The sequence below is a fragment of the Nicotiana sylvestris genome, chromosome 7 (genome assembly GCF_000393655.2).
Source record: "Nicotiana sylvestris chromosome 7, ASM39365v2, whole genome shotgun sequence".
Classification (NCBI taxonomy): domain Eukaryota; kingdom Viridiplantae; phylum Streptophyta; class Magnoliopsida; order Solanales; family Solanaceae; genus Nicotiana; species Nicotiana sylvestris.
In genome coordinates, this window is record NC_091063.1 from 117,142,984 (window position 1) to 117,168,791 (window position 25,808).

The 25,808-nt window shown below is 43.1% G+C and overlaps 1 protein-coding gene across 2 annotated transcripts; it reads right to left on the bottom strand.

Annotated features, from left to right (window-relative positions):
- Window positions 1–300: 300 nt before the first annotated feature.
- LOC104231273 (neutral ceramidase 2-like) lies at window positions 301–25,531 on the bottom strand. Of its 2 annotated transcripts, none has more exons than XM_009784239.2 (10): window positions 25,371–25,531; window positions 24,515–24,927; window positions 24,150–24,358; window positions 23,267–23,611; window positions 9,014–9,278; window positions 8,643–8,913; window positions 8,422–8,547; window positions 7,621–7,684; window positions 1,726–1,895; window positions 301–1,044 (listed from the first exon to the last, which is right to left on the bottom strand). In XM_009784239.2, the coding sequence occupies exons 2-10, from the start codon at window positions 24,862–24,864 to the stop codon at window positions 496–498; spliced, it is 2,349 nt and encodes a 782-aa protein (XP_009782541.1). In that variant the 5' UTR covers window positions 24,865–24,927; window positions 25,371–25,531; the 3' UTR covers window positions 301–495. The 2 variants fall into 2 exon arrangements, with proteins under 2 accessions (XP_009782541.1, XP_070006596.1); XM_070150495.1 differs by having other exon boundaries at window positions 24,515–24,943; window positions 25,371–25,442.
- Window positions 25,532–25,808: the final 277 nt, after the last annotated feature.

The following is a 25,808-nucleotide window of genomic DNA, read 5'->3' on the forward strand; positions in this document are numbered from 1 at the left end:
TATTTAGATTGTTGAAACCAATGAATTTTTCACTTTGAATAGACCGGCAATTCAAGCCGTGGTTGAAACAGACAATCAGCTTCCGCTAAAAGATACCCGTAAGTCTCCTAGCTAGTATTTATAAGTTAAATACTACATTGCCTTTCTCATCATTGTAGCCATCAATATAGCATTTTCAAGCTTCACATGGTGCATACAACTTCTTCTGTAACAGGTCGAGGATGAAGTGCAAAAGAGAATTTTGGTTAGAAGAGCCAGGTCGCTTAATTTCTCCTCAAGATAAAAAAACAAGAGACAAAATGGTAAAAACTCCGAGTACTTGTCGAAACTATAGTACTGAAGATGTAGTAGAAGTCGAAACTACCAAGCTGGTTCATGAAAACCAATGGAAATGGTTGGAAGACAACAAATGGTTCGTCTCTTATTATAATTATACAGTAGTAATATTTGAAACCACATAATTTGGATGACGTAGAAAATTCCCCAAGGTTCTTTTCAGGCGACCACAAAAGCACTAGATGAACCTGTAAAATGCTTAACTGAACCCAAAAGAGCCTTTGCAGCACCAAAATGCCTGATTCTATATACACCTGAAGCAGCTAAATCCGGTATTCTCCATTCGATTGTCGCCTTACTTCGAGTGCTGAGTTTAGCAGGTCTTGACCATATAAAGCGAAGGCAGAAGTCATCATCATCATAAGCAGGAACCCAAGTATCCTTTCCTTGAAGAATCTCAACAAGAGCAAATGTACCCTCAGTCATGAGATCATTTCTGGGGCATGCTGACCAAAAAGAAACAGTGACAAGGTCACCCCTCTTGAAGGCGGAGCTTTGAGGAACATCGGTAATTAAATCCCCAAATTTGGAACCAAGTGGTGTCGCATCCATTACAACTGGAGGCAACAAGCCTATCTGCTTTCCTAGCAAATTAGGGGGTTGAGGGCCTGCTTGCAAGGTCTGTCCTGTGATGAGAGCAGCTGCTAGAGTCTTGAACTGTTGGATGTAAGCGCTAAGTGTATATGGACCATACAGTGTAGACGCACCCTAAAAAAATTTCACAAAGTTAAGATCAACAGTACAGCAACTTATTGTACATTTGAAATGCTAGTTCCAAGAGACAACCGACAGATGATATTAACATGTCAAAAGAGATTCTCTAATTTTTTGCCATAATGACCTAATTTCAGAAGAGAAAAGCAGAAAAACAAATTTTTGGTGTTGCTAAAACCACAAACATTCTAATAACTAATCAACTCCTCAGAGATCTTCTCCAGATATATTGACAGACTATGCCTAATAAGACTGGGGGAAATAAGCTAGCAGCAGAGAGCGATTGCAACTAAAATGACGAACCTAGATTTCAGAGTTTGAAGAGCATCAAGGCGTAGTCATAGGAGTGTGCCGTATAAAGAAGCTTTTTTATGAAATGATAATCATAGACGTTTTATTTGCCACACAAGAAAATCCATTTTCCTTGTGCTTAATCTCATTGTGAATAGATATCATTGGAGTCAGTTTTATTGTTGACTGTATTTACAACCTTACTTTATGGGATACCAATTCCTTTTATTTTTTACTTGATTCTTCAAATCGGATGGGGATAGAGGGTTCACTTACTTTAGGTTTAGCAATGTACGAGTATAGAAGGCTGTACTAATGTGCAATTATACAAGACTTCCTCTGAACATTTATAATATAATGTACTATATTATCTAATCAACTGACCTCATATCTCTGTATCTGGTACTCCTCAAAGGTCGTTATATATTGCGAATATGTATTAGTCAACCCAGCTATCACAACATGAATATTGCTATCAAACTCCTTGGTACCCCCACTTGTGAGCACCATCTTCACAGCATCTCGCAGACGTCTTCCTGCCATGGTACTGAATTCTGTTGTGTGTATAAAAGGAAGATTTATGTCAAGTGTGAGAAGAAATCTAAGAATCTGCTGCATAAGAAATCACCAGAAAAACATCTTTCTTTCTAGATGCCGTAGGTGATGCTGAACAATTTGGCAGAAATTTCAAGGATGATAAATGCACTATTTTATCGGAAAAATGTCAAATTTACCCCCTCTACTGTCAGAAATAAGCTATACTTGCCCTTCGTTTCAATTTCTTAGATGACACCCCCTCTATGGTCGGAAATAAGCTATATCTACCCTTCTTTACAATTTCTTAGTATAACTACCCCTACCATCACACTTTTGGATCATATTTGCCCCCACCCCATTAAATGGCTTGGTCCCATCTTAAAAAATACACGTGGCTGGCCCTTTTTGGATAAAAAGGACCAACCCATTTCTAATTAAAACCCACCCAACACATAATAACGATCCACCTATTCCCCCCCCCCCAAAAAAAAAATAAATACAAATGCTCCATGGTTATCATCTTCCATTTCGGTGCCGCCGCCACGTAGCTTCATCTTATGGAATTTCATTAAGCGTGAAAGTGCTGCTTTCTTTCCCTTTTATAGACTTATATAATGTCGATGAAGCGGCAACCACAAGAGGATTCCAAGCATCTACACAGTGAGGGTTGTTCTTCCGAGGATAATGTCATGGGCTGCTTTCCAGACACGCCCCATGACCCCTTGGCCGCGCTCCATGGCGGCCTAGCAAGCCTCACAATGCCTAGCGCCATGGTCGGCCCCGTGGTCTTGGCTGTGCCAAGTGACAAGCGCGCATGCGCCTCTGTCGCCCCACCGATGCCTCTCGCCAGCGCCCAGCAGCTGGCCAATGACAACAGCGCCGCACGCACTGACAATGCCGCGCGCGCAGATCCGGATGCCTCGCCAGCGCCCAGCTGCAGGCCCAGTCCAGCAGCGCCTCGTGCACAGACCTTGATGCCAAGCATCAGCGCCCAGCCTCAGGCAAACGGCGCGCGCGCGCAGACCCTGACCCGCAAGACAAAGTTGTTGCCATCGGACTTGTTTCTACATTGTAATAAACTAAATCTTTTTCATTGTAATTATAGGATAATTTACATCATTTTCATTCAGTGTGCTTCTACAGCTTTATTAGGACAAGTTATGTAACTTTGGTTTGTTTTTTTTAAGCATTATTAGGGGGGATCAAGCAATCAAACATTTTCAAGCAATCAATTTCTGTACTGGTGTCTCTCCCCCTCGACACCGCATCTTTTGTAATCAGCTTTCATTCATCAATAAAATCATCATCATCATTCAAAACCCAATTCTCTCTCAGCTTCCGCAATTGCTCGTGACATTGGTTTTCCCGCACGGCACTGACAATCTAGTCTAGCGTGCGGTGGGGACCTTATTGGCGGACAACAACCGCACTGACATCGGTTGCTTAGCCTTACGTTGCCCTTCCAAAGAACATCAGGAAGGCGCCGCGTAACAGTTGGTATCAGAGCCTAGGCTCGACATCGGACGAGGGAACACATTTGCCATCATCACCATTTCTGACCATGGTGAATCATGGGGAGCGCCTAGCACCCCTAGAAGAGACGGTTGACCGATTACGACCCATCGTGGATATGGTGCCTGATCAAAACAACAACCTAGTGCAAAGGTTGGACGACCTGGACCGCAGAATGCGGCAGGCGGAAAATGACATTGCAAACATCAGTCGTGACTCTGAGGATGACCGACAAATGGCAGCCATTGAAACTGCCAATATTCATGGCAAATTTGAGGACCTCCAACAGGAGCGTGCCGACGATTTAGCCCATCGGGAACAAGAGGCAAACAGACTAACTGCCATGCAGCAAACCATAGACAACTTGACAGGCCAGCTCAACGTTGTCAATGTTGCCCTACAGAGCCTACTTCGAGGAGGCGACAACCACATCAGGGGTGCAGCAAACCTCACCCCCATTCCACAAAAACTTAAGATACCGGAGCCAAAGCCATACGACGGATCCTGGGATGCTAAAGAAGTGGAAAATTTCATCTTCGACATCGAACAATACTTCGATGTCGTGGGCTATTTGGAAGAATCCAAAAGGGCAGCAACTGCTGCCATGTATCTTCAGGGCGATGCCAAACTTTGGTGGCGGGTCAAATACGAAGCCATCAAGGCCGGTGAAGATACGCTCCAGACATGGGATGAATTGAAGGCAGCCATACGCCTACAGTTCTTCACCGAAAATGTGGAATACAACGCAAGGAGAAGGCTACGGGAGCTCCGCCACACCAAGTCAGTGCAGGAGTACGTGCACGAATTCTCCGCACTCATGCTATGGGGGACAAAGACAAACTCTTCGCATTCATAGAAGGTTTGAAAGCTCATGCCCGTATGGAACTACAGAGACAACGGGTAGACACCCTACCCAAGGCCATTCAAGCTGCAGAATGCCTTGGCGATTATCACTTGGGAACTCAGAACGACAGGCCCCAACCGCCTGTCCGAGGGGGATTCAATGGGAACCATCCAAGCAATGGTAGCCCAAGCAAAAGTGGGGGAGATCGGAGTGCATCCAAAACTAAGACTCCTCCCTCCAGTAGCAACAGTGCTGCATTCATCAACAACAATCAGGCGAGAAAGCCTCCCTCAGAATGCTGTCATTGCGGCGGGGCACATTGGAACAATGAATGCCCAAACGTAAAGATCAAAGCTCATCGAACTGTCGAGGATGAGTCAGATGAATCAGACTCATCAGAAGAAGACCAGGTAGGCGCCTTCAATGCAATTGTTGGCTCCATCCCACATGCCTTAGCGGGGACCAGTGCATGTCCTAAGAAAATCTCAGTCCCAATCACCAAGAAACGGAAGGAAAAGATGGACGAGAGGCCTCCTAAACAAGTGAGGACCCTAATGTTCGTCGAATTGAAAGTGAACGGCAAGCCCTTCACGCCTTGATAGACACGGGCGCTACCCACAACTACTTGGCTTCAACTCAGGTAGAGTGCCTAGGTCTAGTTGTGCAAAAGAGCAAAGGCTGCGTCAAGGCTATCAACTCGCCACCCCAGACATTGGGTGGAACAGCTACAAATGTCCCAGTGAAACTTGGCCCATACAAAGGAAGCATCGACCTGCGCGTAGCAATCATAGATGACTTCGACATCATAGTGGGTTTGGAGTTCATGAGGCAAACCAACACCATATTGGTACCATATGCCAACATGCTCCTGATGATGGGGGAAAACGGGGCCAAGCCCTGCACCATACCATGCATTCCCATAAAGATGGCCGCTGGAAACATCTCGGCCATGCAGTTGGAGAAGGTAGTCAACAAACATGAACCCCTGGTTCCGGCTACCCTTCGCAGCAACAATTAGCCATCATGTCATCGGCCTCAAAAAACTGGTGACGCCCCTCGGCGTGTGAAGACTTGTCAGCCATGCCACAAGGACAAGTCAAATCATTCATCACAGACGGGACCCTTGCAGCCATTACATGTCCCACAGAGACCATGGGAAAGTGTTTCCCTCAGATTCATCACGGGATTGCCCCAAGTTGGTAATCTTGCATCCATCTTGGTTGTCATAGATCAGTTTTCAAACTATGCAACATTCATAGCAGCCCCACAAAACATCTCAGCAGAAGATACAGCTCGACTCTTCTTCTCGCACATTGTCAAACATTGGGGCTTGCCCAAAGACATTGTTAGTAGGCGCGACTCACGCTTCACTAGCAACTTTTGGACCCATCTCTTCAGGTGCTTTGGGTCAACATTGAGTCACAACTCAGACATCCATCCACCATCGGATGGCCAGACAGACCGGTTCGATGACATGCTGGAGGAATATCTCCGCAACTTTGCAACCGGATCACAGAAGCATTGGGTGAAGCTCCTGGATGCTGCTCAACTGTGTTTCAATTCTCAAAAGAGCCATCACACAAACAAAAGCCCTTTTGAAATTGCTACCGGACAGCAACCGCTCCTCCTGCAAACAGTGAATGCATCTACCATGCCAAAATCTCCTCGAGGTGCTAACTTCTCGAGCGAATAGGAGCGCAATATGGGGATAGTGCGGAGCTATCTCGTCAGAGCCCAAGAGCGGGCAAAAAGATTCACTGAACAAAATCTTTGCTTTGCCCAACATCAAGCAGGGGACAAAGTAATGCTATGCATCCCAAAGCGATACTTGTTTGCAGAGAGGACCCATGACCCTCGCCTGCAACAAAAATACATCGGGCCCCTACCCATTGAAAAACGCATTGTGAAATCCACATATCAAGTGAAAACTCCATCCTCGTGAAAGATCCATCCAGTTTTCCATGTCAGCCGCATGAAATCATTACATCGCTACAACAACAAGCTCAAAGAACAGAGGGGCACAGACCTCCCAACCAAAAACCACCAGAATCATCATCATCATCATCATAACGCTCCGAGGACGGCGCCAACTCAGGTGGGGGAGAATGTCATGGGCTGCTTTCCAGACACGCCCCATGACCCCTTGGCCGCGCCCCATGGCGACCTAGCAAGCCTCACAATGCCGAGCGCCATGGTCGGCCACGTGGTCTTGGCTGCCAAGTGACAAGCGCGCATGCGCCTCTGTCGCCCCACCGATGCCTCTTGCCAGCGCCCAGCAGCTGGTCAATGACAACAGCGTCGCGCACACTGAGAATGTCGCGCGCGCAGATCCGGATGCCTCGTCAGCGCCCAGCTGCAGGCCCATTCCAGCAGCGCCTCGCGCACAGACCCTGATGCCAAACACCAGCGCCCAGCCTCAGGCAAACACAACAAGTGTCGCGCGCGCCAACAGCACCAAGCGCGCAGACCCTGAACCGCAAGACAAAGTTGCCGCCATCGGACTTGTTTCTACATTGTAATAAACTAAGTCCTTTTCATTGTAATTATAGGATAGTTTACATCATTTTCATTCAGTGTGCTTCTACAGCTTTATTAGGACAAGTCATGTAACTTTGGTTTATTTTTTTTAAGCATTATTAGGGGGAATCAAGCAATCAAACATTTTCAAGCAATCAATTTTCTGTACTGGTGTCTCTCTCCCGCGACACCGCATCTTTTGTAATCAGCTTTCATTCATCAATAAAATCATCATCATCATTCAAAACCCAATTCTCTCTCAGCTTCCGCAATTGCTCGTGACATTGGTTTTCCCGCACGGCACTGACAATCTAGTCTAGCATGCGGAGGGGACCTCATTGGCGGACAGCAACCACACTGACATCGGTTGCTTAGCCTTACGTTGCCCTTCCAAAGAACATCAGGAAGGCGCCGCGGCGCCGCGTAACAAGCATGCGCCGCAGAGTTCCTTCTCTTTGAAGATTGATAATATCACTATCATCAATTTTCTGATTCATTTTATTACTTTTCATTTTCACCCATGGTGAGATTTTATTCCTTAGTGGGGATATTTTTCATAGAGATGTGAGTCATCGAGAATTACTTCATTACAGTATGCAGCGCCCACAGAGAGTCAGCATTTAATGGAAAGGACAGAATTAAGTTCAGAGGAACCTACTAAAGATCACTTGTAAGGGTTACTCATTCAACATACAGTAAATAATTATATGGTAGCTGATGGAACCAAAACGAGGCGGAAAAACATGTTCAGTATGTAATCAGTTCAAGGTAAGGAACTGGGAAACTAAACCATATAAGCATTCTTGCTAGTTCGAGTTATGTCTAAAGAAAACCCAATGAGAAAAGAGATTCGAAGCATTGGTTGATACCTCCAGGTACACTGAGAATAACCAGCTGCCCTATTGTTAGAATCTGAACAGGAAGTATTGAAGGCTGCAAAAAAAAGGACAAAGGAACTGATCATTGAACATTATGAACAGGAAATCATGTAGAAGGCTTCTTGTATTGTAGTAGGTGGTTTGCTCATTTAGCAATTGTTCCAAGTGTTGAAGCCAAAAGACCAAGTATGGCAAGTAATTAGCAAGACAAATGAATCATGTGTTACCAGCAATTCATAAAATACCATCTTGTTGAGCAGGACAGCCCCTCACTCTTTCTTTTATCAAACTCCAAATGTTTCTTTTACTCACTTAGCAACAGTACTGAGTCCAAACCTTCTCATCATTAGCAGGAAATACAGACGGTACAATTATTTCTCCCTCTCTCCTCTATATGTGCACGTGCATATGGTTGGAGTGAGATTAAAAGGGTAAAGCAACAGAGTTTATGGATTTCAAGTTGTACAGGCTAAGTTGTCAACTGATAGTGGTAGGATAATAAACAAATTTCTGCTTGTGCCCTCAAATTTTGAAATGTGAACAATAGAGCAAGCAATATGTGTTCTATAATGCTAAAGGATTTTAACATAATTGAGATTCTGAACAATGTTTTTTGAATCAGGCACTGCTTTAGCAACTTAATAGGAAACCCTTCCTGACAAAAAGATAAGTATTCAATTTAGCTTGAAACCACAAGCACACAAGTATTTTACCCATAGAAACTTGAGGCAGAAGAACAGATATTTGTTAAATATTTTACAAAGTATGGGAAAGAAGAAGAAAGCTGCTTACTGCCCAATCATAGGGCTCCTTCATTTCACCAGTATCAAGCAAAATGGGCTTGGGATGTTGACACTTTATTTGTTCACTGCCTGGTTTTTTAAGCAAGTTCCGCACCAACCTCCAAAAAACATTTCCCTGAAAAAAAATTCCAGAAGATGAGCAAACATAAAATAAGATCATTCACTCTGATTGATATAGGTCAAATAAAGAAGAGAATTCTTTTTCAATACCTTGTCATCTCCCTGCTGAAAATCAAATGCTCCAGGTCCATCAGTTGTACCGGCAGCAAATGCAAACCCCATTGCAGCAGGACAGGTTTTAGCCGTCTCAATACCAGCACCTTCTTTTGGAATTGTCACCTCGAGATTGGAGAAGTCCACATAGGTGTGACGAAAGTCAACCTTCCCCTTTACTTGCTCTGTTGCTTTATTGAAAAGCTCCACAGCTTTTTTAAATTGCCTCTCCCCAATGATGCGTGTACTCTCAAATTCATCTGGGTATCTGCCACATAAGCAAAGTATGGTATTATGCTCAAAATACCAAAATAGGACTACGCAAAGATGGAAATTTTCCTAAACAAAAGTAATAGATTAACACATACCCTGGTCCTCGACCATAACATAACTCGTTCTTTCCACCACAAGTACTATGATTGAAGTCACAAGGCAGCCCTGTGTCTATGCAGAACGCACCGAGCACATTGGGACTGACGTCACCACAGTTGGTTTGACAAAAAGCAGAAACAAATCTCGGCCTATCAGCCAACCTGAAGGCACTCCTGACACGTCTGGCTACACTCATCAACCTGGTGACTGGCTTACCTGGAGAAGACTGGAAAGAAGCAGCAAGTTCTAGTAGCTCATGATCTGCATGTTGTTAAAATCTGATTAACGAGTGTCTTGAAACGATTAACTTTCTCAACATCTTCACCAGCAATATAGTATTTTTTGCTTCTGGGCTTGCTCTTATTTACATTATTCTATCTATCCCAAATAGCAATAAGACCTACAATGTTATATGGCAGTAAATGTTGGGCCGTTAAAATCCAACATATTCATAAGATGAGTGTTGCAAAGATGCGGATGCTAAGATGGATGTGCGATCATACAAGAATAAACAAGATGAAGGTGCAAGTAGTACGAATTGAGGATAAAATGAGAGGTCACTAGAGATGTGTTAGAGATAGCTATGTAATTGTCCCACATTGGAATAGGAGTAGTATCCCCTTTGTATAGAGTAGCTATAAATAGCACCTCTTGTATTGCATCACATACAATATCAATATATCATATTTTCTCTCGTGCCTTCTCACATGGTATCAGAGCTATCGTGAGAGATTTATCGCTGTGCATAAATTCCAGCGATTCCGGGAAGTAAAATCAGTCACCGGAACCCTTTTTTTCCGGCGACTTTCAAAGTTGTTTTGCATCTGCTTTGTCTCGGTCAGTGTTGTGCACAAAATACAACACTACCACAAGAGTAGTCACTGTCCGGCGACCAAATCCCAGTGAAAATCTCCGGCGGTACTGTAGCTGTCCAAAGAAAATTTTCCGGCGAAGTTCCAACGTTGCGTGGGCCACCTTCCGGCCATTTTTTGGCGACGACTCTTCAGGACAGATTGTTTCCCTTGCAATTCCGAGCCTACCCATCCAGGTTACACCAAATTCCGACCACTTTTTTATTTTTCCGGCGTGAATACTGATTTCAAAAAGTTGACTTCCGGCCATTTTTTGAAAAAGTTCCTTCAGAACAGTTGGGTCTTCTGGTAATTCCGACCCTACTCCTACTGTTTTTATTTCATTCCGACCACTTTGAATATTTTCCGACTGCAACAGTAACTTTCCAACTGCTACAGTAGTTTACTATTCTGGTTCAGTGTTCCTTACTCTATTTTCAGTGGATTACAGTTGATTATTTCTCTTATTTGGTAATAATTTACAAGATGTCTTTGGGAATTGATGTTTTTGGGTCTAAAAGCATGAGTTCTGGAAACTCTAATGTTATGATTACCTCGGAACCTTTAATGGGAGGTTCAAACTACTTAGCTTGGGCTTCATCTGTCGAGTTGTGGTGTAAAGGTCAAGGTGTGCAAGATCATCTGATTAAACAGTCTAGCGAAGGAGATGAAAAGGCGATAGCGCTTTGGGCAAAAATTGATGCTCAATTATGTAGCATCTTGTGGCGTTCTATTGATTCTAAGTTGATGCCTTTGTTTCGGCCATTCCAGACATGTTATTTGGTTTGGGCAAAGGCTCGTACGTTATACACTAATGATATATCTCGCTTCTATGATGTGATATCACGGATGACAAACTTAAAGAAGCAAGAATTAGATATGTCTACTTACTTGGGTCAGGTACAGGCAGTCATGGAGGAATTTGAGACATTGATGCCAGTTTCTGCTAGTGTGTCAAAACAACAAGAGCAGCGACAGAAAATGTTTCTAGTTCTTACACTCGCTGGACTTCCTCATGATCTTGATTCAGTACGAGACCAGATTTTGGCGAGTCCGACTGTCCCTACAGTTGATGAATTATTCTCTCGATTACTTCGCCTTGCTGCAGCACCAAGTCACCCAGTGATTTCATCACAGATACTTGATTCCTCTGTTCTTGCATCCCAGACAGTGGATGTTCGGGCATTTCAAGCTATGGAGAATAGACGAGGAGGCGGTCGTTTTGGGAGATCTAGACCCAAGTGTTCTTATTGTCACAAACTTGGACACACTCGCGAAATGTGTTATTCCTTAAATGGCCGTCCACCCAAAAATGCCTACGTTGCTCAGAGCGAGACTACAGGTAACCAGGGCTTTTCTGTATCTAAAGAAGAATATAATGAGCTCCTTCAGTATCGAGCAAGTAAGCAAACATCTCCACAAGTAGCCTCAGTTGCCCAGACTGACACTCCTATTGCTGGTAATTCTTTTGCTTGTGTTTCCCAGTCTAGTACTCTTGGACCATGGGTCATGGACTCAGGCGCTTCTGATCATATCTCTGGTAATAAATCACTTTTGTCGAATATTGTATATTCACAGTCTCTTCCTACTGTTACTTTAGCCAATGGATGTCAAACTAAGGCACAAGGAGTTGGACAAGCCAACCCATTGTCTTCTATCACCCTAGATTCCGTTCTTTATGTTCCTGGTTGTCCTTTTAGTCTTGCATCTGTTAGTCGTTTGACTCGTGCCCTCAATTGTGGTATATATTTTATTGATGATTCTTTTATTATGCAGGACCGCAGTACGGGACGGACAATTGGTACAGGTCGTGAATCAGAAGGTCTTTACTACCTTAACTCGCTCAGTCCTTCCACAACATGTCTAGTTACAGATCCTCCAGATCTAATCCACAGACGTTTAGGACATCCGAGTTTATCCAAACTTCAAAAGATGGTGCCTAGTTTATCCAGTTTGTCTAGATTAGATTGTGAGTCGTGTCAGCTTGGGAAACATACCCGAGCTTCCTTTACGCGTAGTGTTGAGAGTCATGCAGAGTCTGTTTTCTCCTTGGTTCATTCTGATATATGGGGTCCTAGTAGAGTCAGTTCAACCTTGGGATTTCGTTATTTTGTTAGCTTTATTGATGATTACTCAAGATGTACTTGGCTTTTCTTAATGAAAGATCGTTCTGAGTTATTCTCTATATTCCAGAGTTTTTGTGCTGAAATCAAAAACCAATTTGGTGTCTCTATCCGCATTTTTCGCAGTGATAATGCCTTAGAATATGTATCTTCTCAGTTTCAGCAGTTTATGTCTTCTCATGGAATTATTCATCAGACATCTTGTCCTTATACCCCTCAGCAAAATGGGGTTGCAGAAAGAAAGAATAGGCACCTTATTGAGACTGCTCGCACACTTCTAATTGAGTCTCGTGTTCCGCTGCGTTTTTGGGGCGATGCAGTTCTCACAGCTTGTTATTTGATTAATAGGATGCCTTCATCTCCCATCAAGGGTCAGATTCCACATTCAATATTGTTTCCCCAGTCAGCCTTATACCCTCTTCCACCTCGGGTTTTTGGGAGCACATGTTTTGTTCATAACTTAGCCCCGGGGAAAGATAAGTTAGCTCCTCGTGCTCTCAAGTGTGTCTTCCTTGGTTATTCTCGTGTTCAGAAGGGATATCGTTGTTATTCACCTGATCTTCATAGGTACCTTATGTCAGCTGACGTCACATTTTTCGAGTCTAAACCTTTCTTCACAACTGATGTCACTTCTGCTGACCACCATGACATATCTGAGGTCTTACCTATACCGACTTTTGAGGAGTTTAGTAATCCTCCTCCACCTTCAACCACAGAGGTTTCACCCATACCAACTTTTGAGGAGTCCAGTGTTATCCCTCCTAGTTCCCCAGCCACAGGAACACCACTCTTGACTTATCATCGTCGTTCGCGCCCTACATCAGGCCCATCTGGTTCTCGTCCTGCACCTGACACGGCTCCTACTGCGGATCCTGCTCCTAGTACACCGATTGCACTTCGAAAAGGTATACGGACCACACTAAACCCTAATCCTCATTATGTTGGTTTGAGTTATCATCGTCTGTCATCTCCCCATTATGCTTTTATATCTTCATTGTCCTCGGTTTCCATCCCTAAGTCTACAGGTGAAGCATTGTCTCATCCAGGATGGCGACAGGCTATGAGTGACGAGATGTCTGCTTTACATACAAGTGGTACATGGGAGCTTGTTCCTCTTCCTTCAGGTAAATCTACCGTTGGTTGTCGTTGGGTTTATGCAGTCAAAGTTGGTCCCGATGGCCAGATTGATCGACTTAAGGCACGTCTTGTTGCCAAAGGATACACTCAAATATTTGGGCTAGATTACAGTGATACCTTCTCTCCAGTGGCTAAAGTGGCATCAGTTCGCCTTTTTCTATCCATGGCTGCAGTTCGTCATTGGCCCCTCTATCAGTTGGACATTAAGAATGTCTTTCTTCATGGTGATCTTGAGGATGAGGTTTATATGGAGCAACCACCTGGTTTTATTGCTCAGGGGGAGTCTCGTGGCCTTGTATGTCGCTTGCGTCGGTCACTTTATGGTCTAAAGCAGTCTCCTCGAGCCTGGTTTGGTAAGTTCAGCACGGTTATCCAGGAGTTTGGCATGACTCGTAGTGAAGCTGATCACTCTGTGTTTTATTGCCACTCTGCTTCAAGTCTATGTATTTATCTGGTAGTCTATGTTGATGATATTGTTATTACGGGCAATGATCAGGATGGTATTACTAATCTGAAGCAGCATCTCTTCCAGCACTTTCAAACTAAGGATCTAGGCAGATTGAAGTACTTTCTAGGTATTGAGGTTGCTCAATCTAGCTCAGGTATTGTTATTTCTCAAAGGAAATATGTGTTAGACATTCTTGAGGAAACAGGGATGACAGGTTGCAGACCTGTTGACACGCCGATGGATCCGAATTCTAAACTTCTGCCTGGACAGGGGGAGCCGCTTAGCGATCCTGCAAGCTATAGGCGGCTGGTTGGTAAATTAAATTATCTCACAGTGACTAGGCCCTACATTTCTTATCCTGTGAGTGTTGTAAGTCAGTTTATAAATTCTCCCTGTGATAGTCATTGGGATGCAGTTGTCCGCATTATCCGGTATATAAAATCGGCTCCAGGTAAAGGATTACTGTTTGAGGATCGAGGTCATGAGCAGATCATTAGGTACTCGGATGCTGATTGGGCAGGATCACCTTCTGATAGACGTTCTACGTCTGGATATTGTGTTTTAGTATGAGGAAATTTGGTGTCCTGGAAAAGTAAGAAACAGAATGTAGTTGCTCAGTCTAGTGCAGAAGCAGAATACCGAGCAATGGCTATGACAACATGTGAACTAGTCTGGACCAAACAATTGCTCAAGGAGCTGAAATTTGGTGAAATCAGTCGGATGGAACTTGTGTGCGATAATCAAGTTGCACTTCATATTGCATCAAATCCGGTGTTTCATGAGAGAACTAAACACATTGAGATTGATTGTCACTTCGTCAGAGAAAAGATACTCTCAGGAGATATTACTACGAAGTTTGTGAGATCGAATGATCAACTTGCAGATATTTTCACCAAGTCCCTCACTAGTCCTCGCATTGATTATATATGTAACAAGCTCGGTACATATGATTTATATGCTCCGGCTTGAGGGGAGTGTTAGAGATAGCTATGTAATTGTCCCATTGGAATAGGAGTAGTATCCCCTTTATATAGAGTAGCTATAAATAGCACCTCTTGTATTGCATCACATACAATATCAATATATCATATTTTCTCATGTGTCTTCTCACAAGATGGTTTTGGTCATATCCTGCCTCGGCCTACATATGCACAGCTCCATAGGTGTGAAAGCAATGTTGTCAAAGGCGAAATGCTCTAAAATGCGCTCTAGGTCAATTGGGTTTTAAGCGCAAAGCGCAATTTAAGTGGGGGCTTTAGTTAAAATAAGGCGTAACGCAAGAAAAAAATAAAAATATATACGTAATTCAAGAGACAACAACAGCCCAGTATAATCCCACAAGTGGGGTCTGGGGAGGGTAGTATGTACGCAGACCTTACCCCTACCCCGAGGGGTAGAGAGGCTGTTTCCAGGAGACCCTCAGCTCTAGAAAGCACCAAGTGACGATATATTAGTATCATCGGTAGACTCATAATAAAATACCATAAAATACATAACATAACATAAAGGAGCCTAAAATAGCAAAATAACAACAATATAAGAGAATATAGTAAATACGAGCGAGATGGAAGGTAAACTAATACCCAGCGCATAAAGCCCTGCATCAGTAGCTGACCAGTAGCATCCTAAGCCCAACTCCTAACTGGCTAGGCTCACTCTAGTACGCTGTAGAAATATTCACAACTTCCCCTAACCTTCAACCTTAATGTTCGACCTCCACAATTCCCTGTCTAGGGCCATGTCCTCAGTAATCCTAAGTCGCGCCATGTCCCGCTTGATCACCTCTCCCTAATACTTCTTAGGTCTCCCTCTACCTCTTCTCGTACCCACCACCGCCAATCGCTCACACCTCCTCACAGGTGCATCAGTGCTCCTGCTCTGAATGTGCCCGAACTATCTAAGTCGTGCTTCCCGCATCTTGTCCTCTATGGGGGCCACGTCCACCCTCTTTCGAATATCTTCATTCCTAATCTTATCCATCCTTGTATGCCCGCACATCCACCTCAACATCCTCATCTCTGCTACTTGCATCTTCTGGATGTGTAATTTCTTAATCGGCCAACACTCGGTACCGTACAACATGGCAGGTCTAACTACTGCTCTATAAGACTCACCTTTTAGTAACGGTGGCACTTTCTTGTCACACAGAACTCCCGTCGCTAACTTCCACTTCATCCACCCCACCCCTATACGGTGTGTGACATCCTCGTCGATCTCCCCGATCCCCTGAATAACTGACCCAAGGTACTTGAAACTACCCCTCTTAGGTATGACTTGAGAGTCAAGCCTCACTTCTACTCCCGCGTCCGTCGGCTCGTCCCCAAATTTGCACTCGAGGTATTCCGTCTTCGTCCTGCTTAACCTGAAACCTTTAGACTCAAAGGCCTGTCTCCAAACCTCTAGCCTCTCATTGACGTCGCGCCGTGTCTCGTCAATTAGGACTATGTCATCAGCAAATAGCATGCACCATGGCACCTCCCCTTGAATATTATGCGTTATGGCATCCATCACCAGGGCAAATAGGAAAGGGCTGAACGCCGACCCTTGGTGCAACCCCGTAACAACCGGAAAATGCTCGGAGTCGCCTCCTACTGTCCTAACCCGAGTCTTAGCTCCATCATACATGTCTTTAATCACCCTAATGTATGCAACCGGGACCCCTTTAGCCTCTAAGCAGCTCCATAAGACCTTCCTAGGTACCCTATCGTACGTTTTCTCTAGATCGATAAACACCATGTGGAGATCCTTCTTCTTATCCCTGTATTGTTCCACCATCCTCCTAATAAGGTGGATAGCTTCTATGGTAGATCGCCCCGGCATGAACCCAAACTGGTTATCTGAAATAGACACCGTCCTTCGCACTCTCATTTCTACCACTCTCTCCCAGACTTTCATGGTATGACTCAGTAATTTGATACCCCTATAGTTGTTACAGCTCTAGATATCGCCTTTGTTCTTGTACAACGGAACCATTGTACTCCACCTCCACTCTTCAGGCATCCTATTAGTCTTGAATATACCATTAAACAACCCAGTAAGCCATTCCAAGCCTGCTCTACCCACACCTCTCCAAAGTTCAACCGGAATTTCGTCTGGCCCGGTAGCTCTGCCCCTCCTCATCTTACGCATTGCCCCCATGACCTCATCGACCTCAATGTCCCTACAATAACTTAATTCATGGGGGCTGTCGGCATTCCTCAATTCACCTAGTACAATATCCTGATCCCCTTCTTCATTTAGAAGTCTATGAAAGTAGGTCTGTCATCTCCTTTTAATCTGATCCTCCCCCATCAAAACTTTGTCGTCATCATCTTTTATGCACCTCACTTGGTCCAGATCCCGAGTCGTCCTCTCTCACCTTTGCGAGTCGGAATAACTTCTCCCCGCCTTTGTTCCTTAGTTCCTCATATAGACGGGCAAAAGCTGCTGTCTTAGCCTCCGTTACTGCCACCTTCGCCTCCTTCCTAGCAACCATATATCTCTCTCTGTTCGCTCTCTTCTCCTCGCCAGTGCTCCCTACTAATCGCAGGTAAGCCGCCTCCACTTTACCTTGGACACCGGCATTCCACCACCAGTCTCCTTTGTGGCCACCAGTGCGTCCAGAAAATATCCCTAACACCTCTCCCGCCGCCTTCCTTATCAGTCTGCCGTCGTCGACCACATAGTGTTTGCGTCCCCACTACTTCTCCAAGCTCCCATTGCCGATAACCTTCCTGCCAACTCCTGGGCTTTATCCTCAGTCAAGGCGCCCCACTTAATCCTCGGGCGGCCTCGTACTGACCTTTTCTTCCTCTTTATCATAATACCAATGTCCATCACCAAAAGCCTATGTTGCGTTGCAAGGGTCTCACCTGGGATAACTTTGCAATCCTCGCACAACCTTCTGTCGCATCTCCGAAGGAGGAGATAGTCAATCTGAGTCTTCGCCACCGAACTTTGGTAAGTAACCAAATGCTCCTCCCGCTTTGGAAAACTTGAGTTTGCAATCAGTAGATCGAATGCCTTGGCAAAGTCCAACAGCGAAGTGCCCCCTCCGTTCCGCTCCCCGAAACCAAAGCCGCCATGTACCTCAGTATAACCACCTGCGGACGCTCCAATATGACCATTGAAATCTCCTCCTATGAATGACCTCTCGGAAGGCGGAATACTACGAACGATGTCATCCAACCCCTCCCAAAAACGCCTTTTAATCTCCTCATTCAAACCAACTTGCGGTGCATACGCGCTAATGACATTTAAAGTACACTCACCACCACCAATTTAATAGTCATTAGTCTATCATTCACCCTTCTGACCTCAACCACCGACTCTCTAAGCTGGCTATCAACCAGGATACCCACTCCATTCTTACCCCTATGGACTCCAGAGTACCATAACTTATATCCATCCGCGTTTCTCGCCCTCGATCCAACCCACCTAGTCTCCTGGACATACGCTATATTAATCTTCCTCTTCTGGAGGATCTTTGCCAACTCTATGGACTTACTCGTCAGTGAACCTATGTTCCATGACCCGATTCTCAACCTATAGGCTCCCTTGCCCCTTCTACCTCCCCTACCTCCCGTCCCACACCCTGACCCCGGCCCCACACTCTGCCCCACACGAGGACATGCCCTTAATCTATCATCCCAGACTACAGCCACTTACCCCTACTGCCAATCTAAAGAGGGCTCGCTAGTGCCCAACGGCCAACGAATCAAACTAGAAGGAGACAAGTCACTGCAAGTACACTTGTAGAATGAATGAACTATTGTGAACTAAAGTGACAGCAATTTAGCTAACACCAAAAGGGAAACTGTAGAACAGGAGGTACCAACTCCCGAGAACCAAACCTGTGTTGACTGGCTGTACTTGATGTAGTTGTATGCTCACGCACTGCTTCCCACCACCCTTTGATGACGCTCGTCCAGGTTGCTCTCCTTTGCTAGTGCTCGTGCGTCCAACTTGTCTTCAACAAGTTCGCGAACTTCCCTGAAAACACAAGATATACCACGACCCAAAAACCAGAAGGGCTGTCACCGCTACCACTGGTGTTGACAATTCTGTTTTCGAGGAAACCCGCTATCGAAAAGGACCAAACCCGAAAGGTCGTCGGAGCTCCAATACAAAATCTTTGTGGTTTTCCTTGGGGAAGGGGGGCGGGGATAGAAGAAGAAAAAGAAGGGGAGATGACCAGAGATGGGGAGAGCAGTGTTCCAGAGAACTAGGAACAGAGAGGGCGCTCAGACATCCACCGGCGTCGCTCCGGCAGTGGGGTGAAGAACCAACCGGGGATGAGAGGGGGGGTTATGAGAGAGATAACAGAAGGGGGTGGGGGTAGTGAGAGATTGGAGAAGAGAGATGGGATGCGAGGGGGGGACTTACCTGGAGAGTGGTCGCCGGCGGGTATGGGAGTGGCCGTTAAGGCTGGGGAAATTTCGGGGATAAAGAAATGGGAGAGAGAAAATCGCCAGTCAAGACAAGGTAATCGTGTATCACGAAGAATCACGTAATTCAAGAGAAAAGTAACAAATTCATTCATATTGTTTTTCTCAACAACTAATACACTTATTTGTCGATTATAATTGTAATCTAGCATTGCTCCATTCAAGATAGAACTCATGGGCAATAAGGGGCATGTCGTGGTGCCTTGCCTACACTGAAGCGCAACTTAAGCGAGGCAAAGCGCCCTCCCTGAGCTTTTTTGAGCTTTAGGGCTTAAACGCGCCTTAAATGAGCCTTTGACAACATTGTGTGAAAGTACGGTGATTGAAGCCTTATCAAAAAAAAATAGTACAGAGTTGAAGGTGTTAAAAGGGGAAGGAGTAGACCTAAAATTACGTGAAAAAAAGTTGTCTCAGAAGATCTACAAATTCTTGAAACTAATGCAGACTTAGCTAGAGAAAGGATATAATGGAAGGAAATGAAGCATCCTAGAATTTTCGACTCTATTCAAGGACAAGGACGAAGGTTTGGAATCTCAAATATGGCCTTTAACAAGATCTCAAGCTAAAGAGTTCCAAAACAAGGTCACTGGACTTCAAGTGCACATAAACAAGTTGTTAATTGGGAGGAAGAGCTCAAGGATAAAGGACATGAATCAGCTAGGTGTTACAATTATTTTATGTCCCAAATTCATGTCCATGAAGAGATTGATTGGAGCCCAAGAGACATCCTTTGAAGAAGGTCCAAACCAATCCATTTTTGGATCAATTTGGCACCTAAAATGTGTCCAAACTTGCAGCCCAAAAAGTCCTACCTGAAGCCACATGTTTAGAACTTAAAAAGGACGTACTTCCTGCACAAGAAGGGTACATTGAGCATGCTAGAAGTTGGTGCCAAATTGCTTGCAAGTTGTCTTGAAGATTTCCAAAATTTTCAAGATCCTGTCCAAGATTGGTTTGGGACTTTCAAGATCATATCCTAAATTGGTTTTTAACTTATTTTCATATATTTTGTTACTAGCTTTATTGCTTTCCTAGGTAGTTAAGGTTATTTTTTCATTTTCCTAAGATTGTTGGACTTACTTTGCAAGATTGACTTGGTTTTTGTTTTCTAGTGTTTTTCCTTTTCCTAATGTAGTTGGACTTGTTATCCGAAGTAGTTTAGGACTGTATTTCCTTTTTTTTAGACTTAATTTCGTGACCCCCTCCTACCTATATAAGAGGTGTCTTCTTTGTTTTTAAAGATAGATTGTTTTTAAACTTAGATTATTACGGGCTATCAACAACAACAACAACCCAGTAAAATCCCACAAGTGGTGGGGTATGGGGATGGTAGAGTATACGCAGACCTTACCCTTAACCCAAGGGGTAGAAAGGCTGTTTCCGATAGACCTTTGGCTCAAGCATATGAAAAAGACAACATATAAGTACAAGCAGCAGAAAGCATAGAAATAATAACAGAATTAAAAGTACCAGAAAATAGATGAAAAACAATAACAGTAGCACGTAAGAAAGGCTCGATACTATGAAAAGTGAAAGAGAAGTATGAACACGGCAATAATCACTAGCACTCTAGGACACAACCATGTCAAACTAGCCTCTCACCCGGTACAAAGTAGCAAAGAGCTCTGTTATCCCCTATCCTACGACCCTAATGCTAGACCTCCAATCTTTCCTATCAAGGGCCATATCCTCGAAAATCCGAAGCCTCGCCAAGTCCTGCCTGATCACCTCTTCCAAATACTTCTTGGGCCGCTCTCTACCTCTTCTTATACTTGTCAAAGCTCACCGCTCACATCTCCTTACTGGGGCGTTGGACTTCTCCTCCACACGTGCCCGAACCATCTGAGCCTAGCTTCCCGCATCTTGTCATCCATCAGGGTCGCGCTCATCTTCTCCCGAATATCTTCATTCCTAAGCTTATCCATCCTAGTGTGCCCGCACATCCACCTCAACATCCTTATTTCTGCTACTTTCATCCTCTGGATATGCGAGTTGTTAACCGGCCAACAGTCTGTCCCATACAACATGACTGGTCTAACACCGCTCTATAGAACTTACCTTTGAGCCTCAATGACACCTTCTTGTCACATAGGACTCCAGATGCTAACCTCTTTTACATCCACCCCACCCCAATACGGTGCGCGACATCTTCATCGATCTCCTCATCCCCCTGTATAACCTACCCAAGGGATTATTACAGACTATCATCAATAAAAATTGGAGGTTCTTCTTGCACTCTTGTGTGCCGCTACTCTTGGATTTATTCTTAACCTTCCAGACTCAACTTCAGTGGCAAGATTAAACTCTTTCCGAAATCTTAGATCACTTCTAGGTACTCAAGAAAGGTGATAGATTTAGGTTTATTGTTGTTCTTGTTATTCTAAAGGATCGGGTTTCACAATCTACACTTGTCTTTAATTTTCTATCAGAGGCGGTTAGTTTTTCGTTAGCTAATTGGTGTTGTTAGGATTCAACATCAAGAATAGATCTCTTAAATTTTAGAAACTCTTTCTTGAATTCAATCTATTTTTAATTTCAGTCTTTTTTTCGTTTCTTTTTTTTCTTCTAGCTTCCGCACGTTTCATGATTTTCTTTATTTTTCCTTTAGTAATTCTTGGACCCTAATGAGATGTTATCAAGTGGTATCAGAGCATCGGGTAACCAAGATTTCAATCTTAATAATCATGGGAGGTTCTTGAACAAATAAAAAAAAAACAAATTAAAATATCCGCCAAAAAAAGAAAATCAAAAGTGTTATTGCTCAATTACTTTGAGAGTTCAAGTGTCATTTGGTTTCCAAGTCAAGAAAGGAAACAAGAAGATTGAATCATAATTCTTGAGGATTAAAGTAACTTCTTCCTTATTCTTTTGGGTTATGGGTTTCTTAAATTCTTTCCTTTTTCTTTTCTTATTAACCAATTCCTATTCTTTCTAGGTTTGGTCTTTCACTTTCCTTTCCTTTTTTTTTCTAACTTCTTATTCTTATCACTACGGGTTATGACTAGTAAGGTTGATTAATAAATCTAAAGATTAACGAGCAAGAATTGCTTTGAGTGAAAAAAGGCAAGAGAGGTGAGATACATATTTGAGAAAAAGCCAAACTTAAGAGATACATATTTCTTCTAATCTTTGTTCAAGATGTCTCAAACAGAAAGGTAGTTATGAAGAAAGGAGACGAGCTATGCCTCAACAACTTGAAAAGTTGAACTTACAGTATGCCGAATGGAAAGAAGACGATGGTAGCGAAGATGAGAGATTGACCCTACGTGTTGGCGATATTAAGGGGGAAAACAATGTTAACTTGAATAACATGGTACATCAATCCGAATGATGTTCACATAAAATGGCGGAGATGAACGCCACCATAGCTGAGCTAAGGAGGGCAAACCCTGTTAATATAGATGACTTAAGGAGGGTCAATCGAAACCCAAGGTCTCAAGTTAGGAGACAAGTTGTTCGAGCTCCTAATGCCCAACAAGGGGAGGATAAGTTTGGCGACTTTGAGGATGTGTTTGAAGAAATTCATCAAAGAAGAAGGGAACCACGAGCTAGAGTTGAGGATGACAACATTAGTAGCATCAAGATGAAGATACCATCTTTCAAGGAAACAAGAGATCCAGACGTATACCTTAATTAGGAGAGAAAAATTGAAGCCTCTCTGACTGCCACAACTATTCTGAGGGTAAGAAGGTTAAACTTGTTGTTGTTGAGCTTTCTAAAGATATGGATGACCATTCCATTGTGCATAACGTGGAGCATTTGGCTTGAAGAAACCGAAGATGCTTTGATAGAAAGGAGGAAAATGTTTATTTAGTTACAAACAGATGTATCCATTATTTGAAAAGTTGGTGCACTGCTGTTTTTGAAAATGATTCGGATGTAATTTTAGACTCTTAGGAATCCTTTAGAATTAATTGGATTCTCTGCTTTGTATTGGCTGTTCCCATTCAGTTTATCAATAAAATTTCCTTTTACCTATCAAAAAAAAAAAGACAGCTAAGGACAGGAAACTAAGTTAAATCGTGTTACAATGTGTTTGATTACTTCAATATTGAGACTAGAATAGCTCATGTCAAACAATTCCAAGGTTAATGTTAATCCAGATAATATTGTGGTTTAAAGGAAATCAAACCCAAGTGATTCACATAAAAGGTGCAAAATTCTCAGAGGAAAGTGCAATCTAAGTATAATTACTAGTAATTACAATTCAGCACTTTAGCTCTACTGAGATAATTCGTAATATGGAAAGGAAAAGATCACTTACGCTTTCCATGAACAGTTGGTATGATGTTTGAGACTCTTCGGGGAAGTTCACGCACTTTAGATATGTTAAAGTTTGACATTTCAGTACTTTTCTGATCGAACCAATCTTCCATAAACCGTGCAGCAGCTCCTTTGTTATCCCCACTAATCAAAGAGTTAGTTCGACTCATAGAAGTTCCATGAGTTGCAAACCAATTAAAGCTGCCTACTGGACCCCATTCATCATCAACAAACTTTAAAAGGGTCATTTCTTTGTCAACATCATACTTATATTTACTACGTTCCCCAGCAGGGTTATTCAAATAAGCACTAGGGCTACGATTCACACCAGCATCCAGTAGCTCCCCTGACAGCCAAAACTGAATTAGTATAATGCTGAGAAGAACTTGTTAATAACCCAAGAACTGTTAGAGTTTCTGCTATGGAATATATAGTTTTTTTTTTACTGGTGTAAAACTTGAAAAGAACACAAGCAGAAGCAAAGACACAGTATTTGAGCAATTTAGTCAAATGCACACAACCCATCCACTAAAAAAAGCTGATTAAATAATACTAGCAATAAATATAACAGTAACAGATATTTTTTTAAAAAACACCATAGTCCAGACGGATAAGATCAAAGAAAAGACCAAATATCAGCATGCTAATTCAAGTAGGTAAACAGTATGTTTACCCAATATACTTTCTCCTGGCAGCACTTATCCGTTACATAATAGCATAAACAGCATGCAATAAACAACTAAGAGGACAGCAACCAACCATCAGAACAAAAAGTAAAATGACACATGATGAACAATTGTTAAGATGTAATAGAAGAAAACTAAAGCTGCAACCCATGTCTCATTATCCAGCAAAAGATACAGAAGAAATCAACATCATCTTACCTTTATTGACAAATATTGATCCAGGTCGGAGGTTTTCATGAGCTTGTATGATACTTTGCTCAATCCCATCAACTAGAGCATCAAAAGATTGACGGACAAAACCAAGAGATGTTACAATATACACTACATATTGTAGATAACCACCAGGGCCAGCATGGGTGTGAATCCCACTAATAGCAACATTTTGTTCTGTGTAAAGGTTCCCATACCTGCAAAAGCAGAAGATGCCACAAAAATTTGTAATCAAACAAGAATAGTGCTCATTACACTATCAAGCATGAAACTGAATCCAGTTAACATAACAAGATGTTAAGTTTTTGCATCTTCTCATGCTTGACAGATTCAGTTAAGGAGGGCATGAGTACCTAGCCTTCAATCTCTCAAGAACTTTGATGGTTACAACCTGCGAGGCCATGCAAGCATCAAGGTTCACAAAAGCAACACGCCTCCCCTGAGGTTCAGCTACAATGAAGGTACGGGCTCGCAACCTGAAGTGGATGCCTGATGCAATCTGTTCCGTGTTAGCATATCCCATCATGTTGACATCAGCAGCCGGCCCAGTAATATCATAGCTTCCAAGCCCGACTAAGTAATTGGAAGCTTCCGCTGCTCCCTTTCCATTCACTTGTGATAATAGCAACACCAACAGAGCCAACCAAATCATCCCTCCTGTGGATCTCCAAAACTCAACTTTGAGACAATCAGATACTCCCATCACGTTATCACCACGATGACACTGGCTTGCAGCTTAATCAGTTCAAAACATCCTCCTAATCCTCTGACAAAATAACAAGCTTTTGAAGATTCAAAATACAAAATAATTGATTGCAGCTAAAGATCTATCCACTATCAGCTGGAGGAATGGTAAATCCTCTAAGATGGAAGGAAAACTTCACACTAAGCAGTTACTAGGTTTAGAAGTAAAATTCAAATCCTCTTAGCGATGAACAAGTAGTTAGGAAGACAAAAAAAACCAAAACATTCCATAAAAATGCAAGTTTTAGAAGTAATATCAACACACTCGGGCCGGGCCCACGGGCAATATTAGTAATACGAATAGCAAGATGCCAGCATTTAAAAGTGAAGTGTAAAAGTTAAATTTAATTGAGATGGGTTTGAAGTATATGATTTATCAAATGAAATCAATCAAATGGTACAAATGAAAGCAAAAAAAGTCGGACATCCAAAAACCCTTTATTTAAAACTGAGCTAAGAAGTTACCCAGCAAATTGGAGAAGAAAGAAGATCTTCCTTCCACCTCAGTAGGAGAATCTGAGGAAGAGATGGTGCTAATAATAGCAATTCTCAGAGTGGGAAATATGGATATATATATATATATATATATATATATGAAAGGGGAGGAAAAAACAGAACGGCAGTTGCGGAGGAGTGAAGTATGAGTTACATATACTTTTTGGTTTGCATTTACACGTATTTATCCTACAAAATACAATTTTACGAAGCTTCCTTCAATTTCCTGCTATGGGAATGTGATAGTTCCGGTTCACACCGTCGACACCGTTGTAGCTTGGCGGACTGACGTGTCTTCCTAATCGGATCCGGGTCCCTACGTTTGCTGGAATCCATTCCCAAACAAATTGTAATTCATAGAAAACAAATTGTAATTCTTACATTTTTGCAATCCAATTGCGAAGAAAT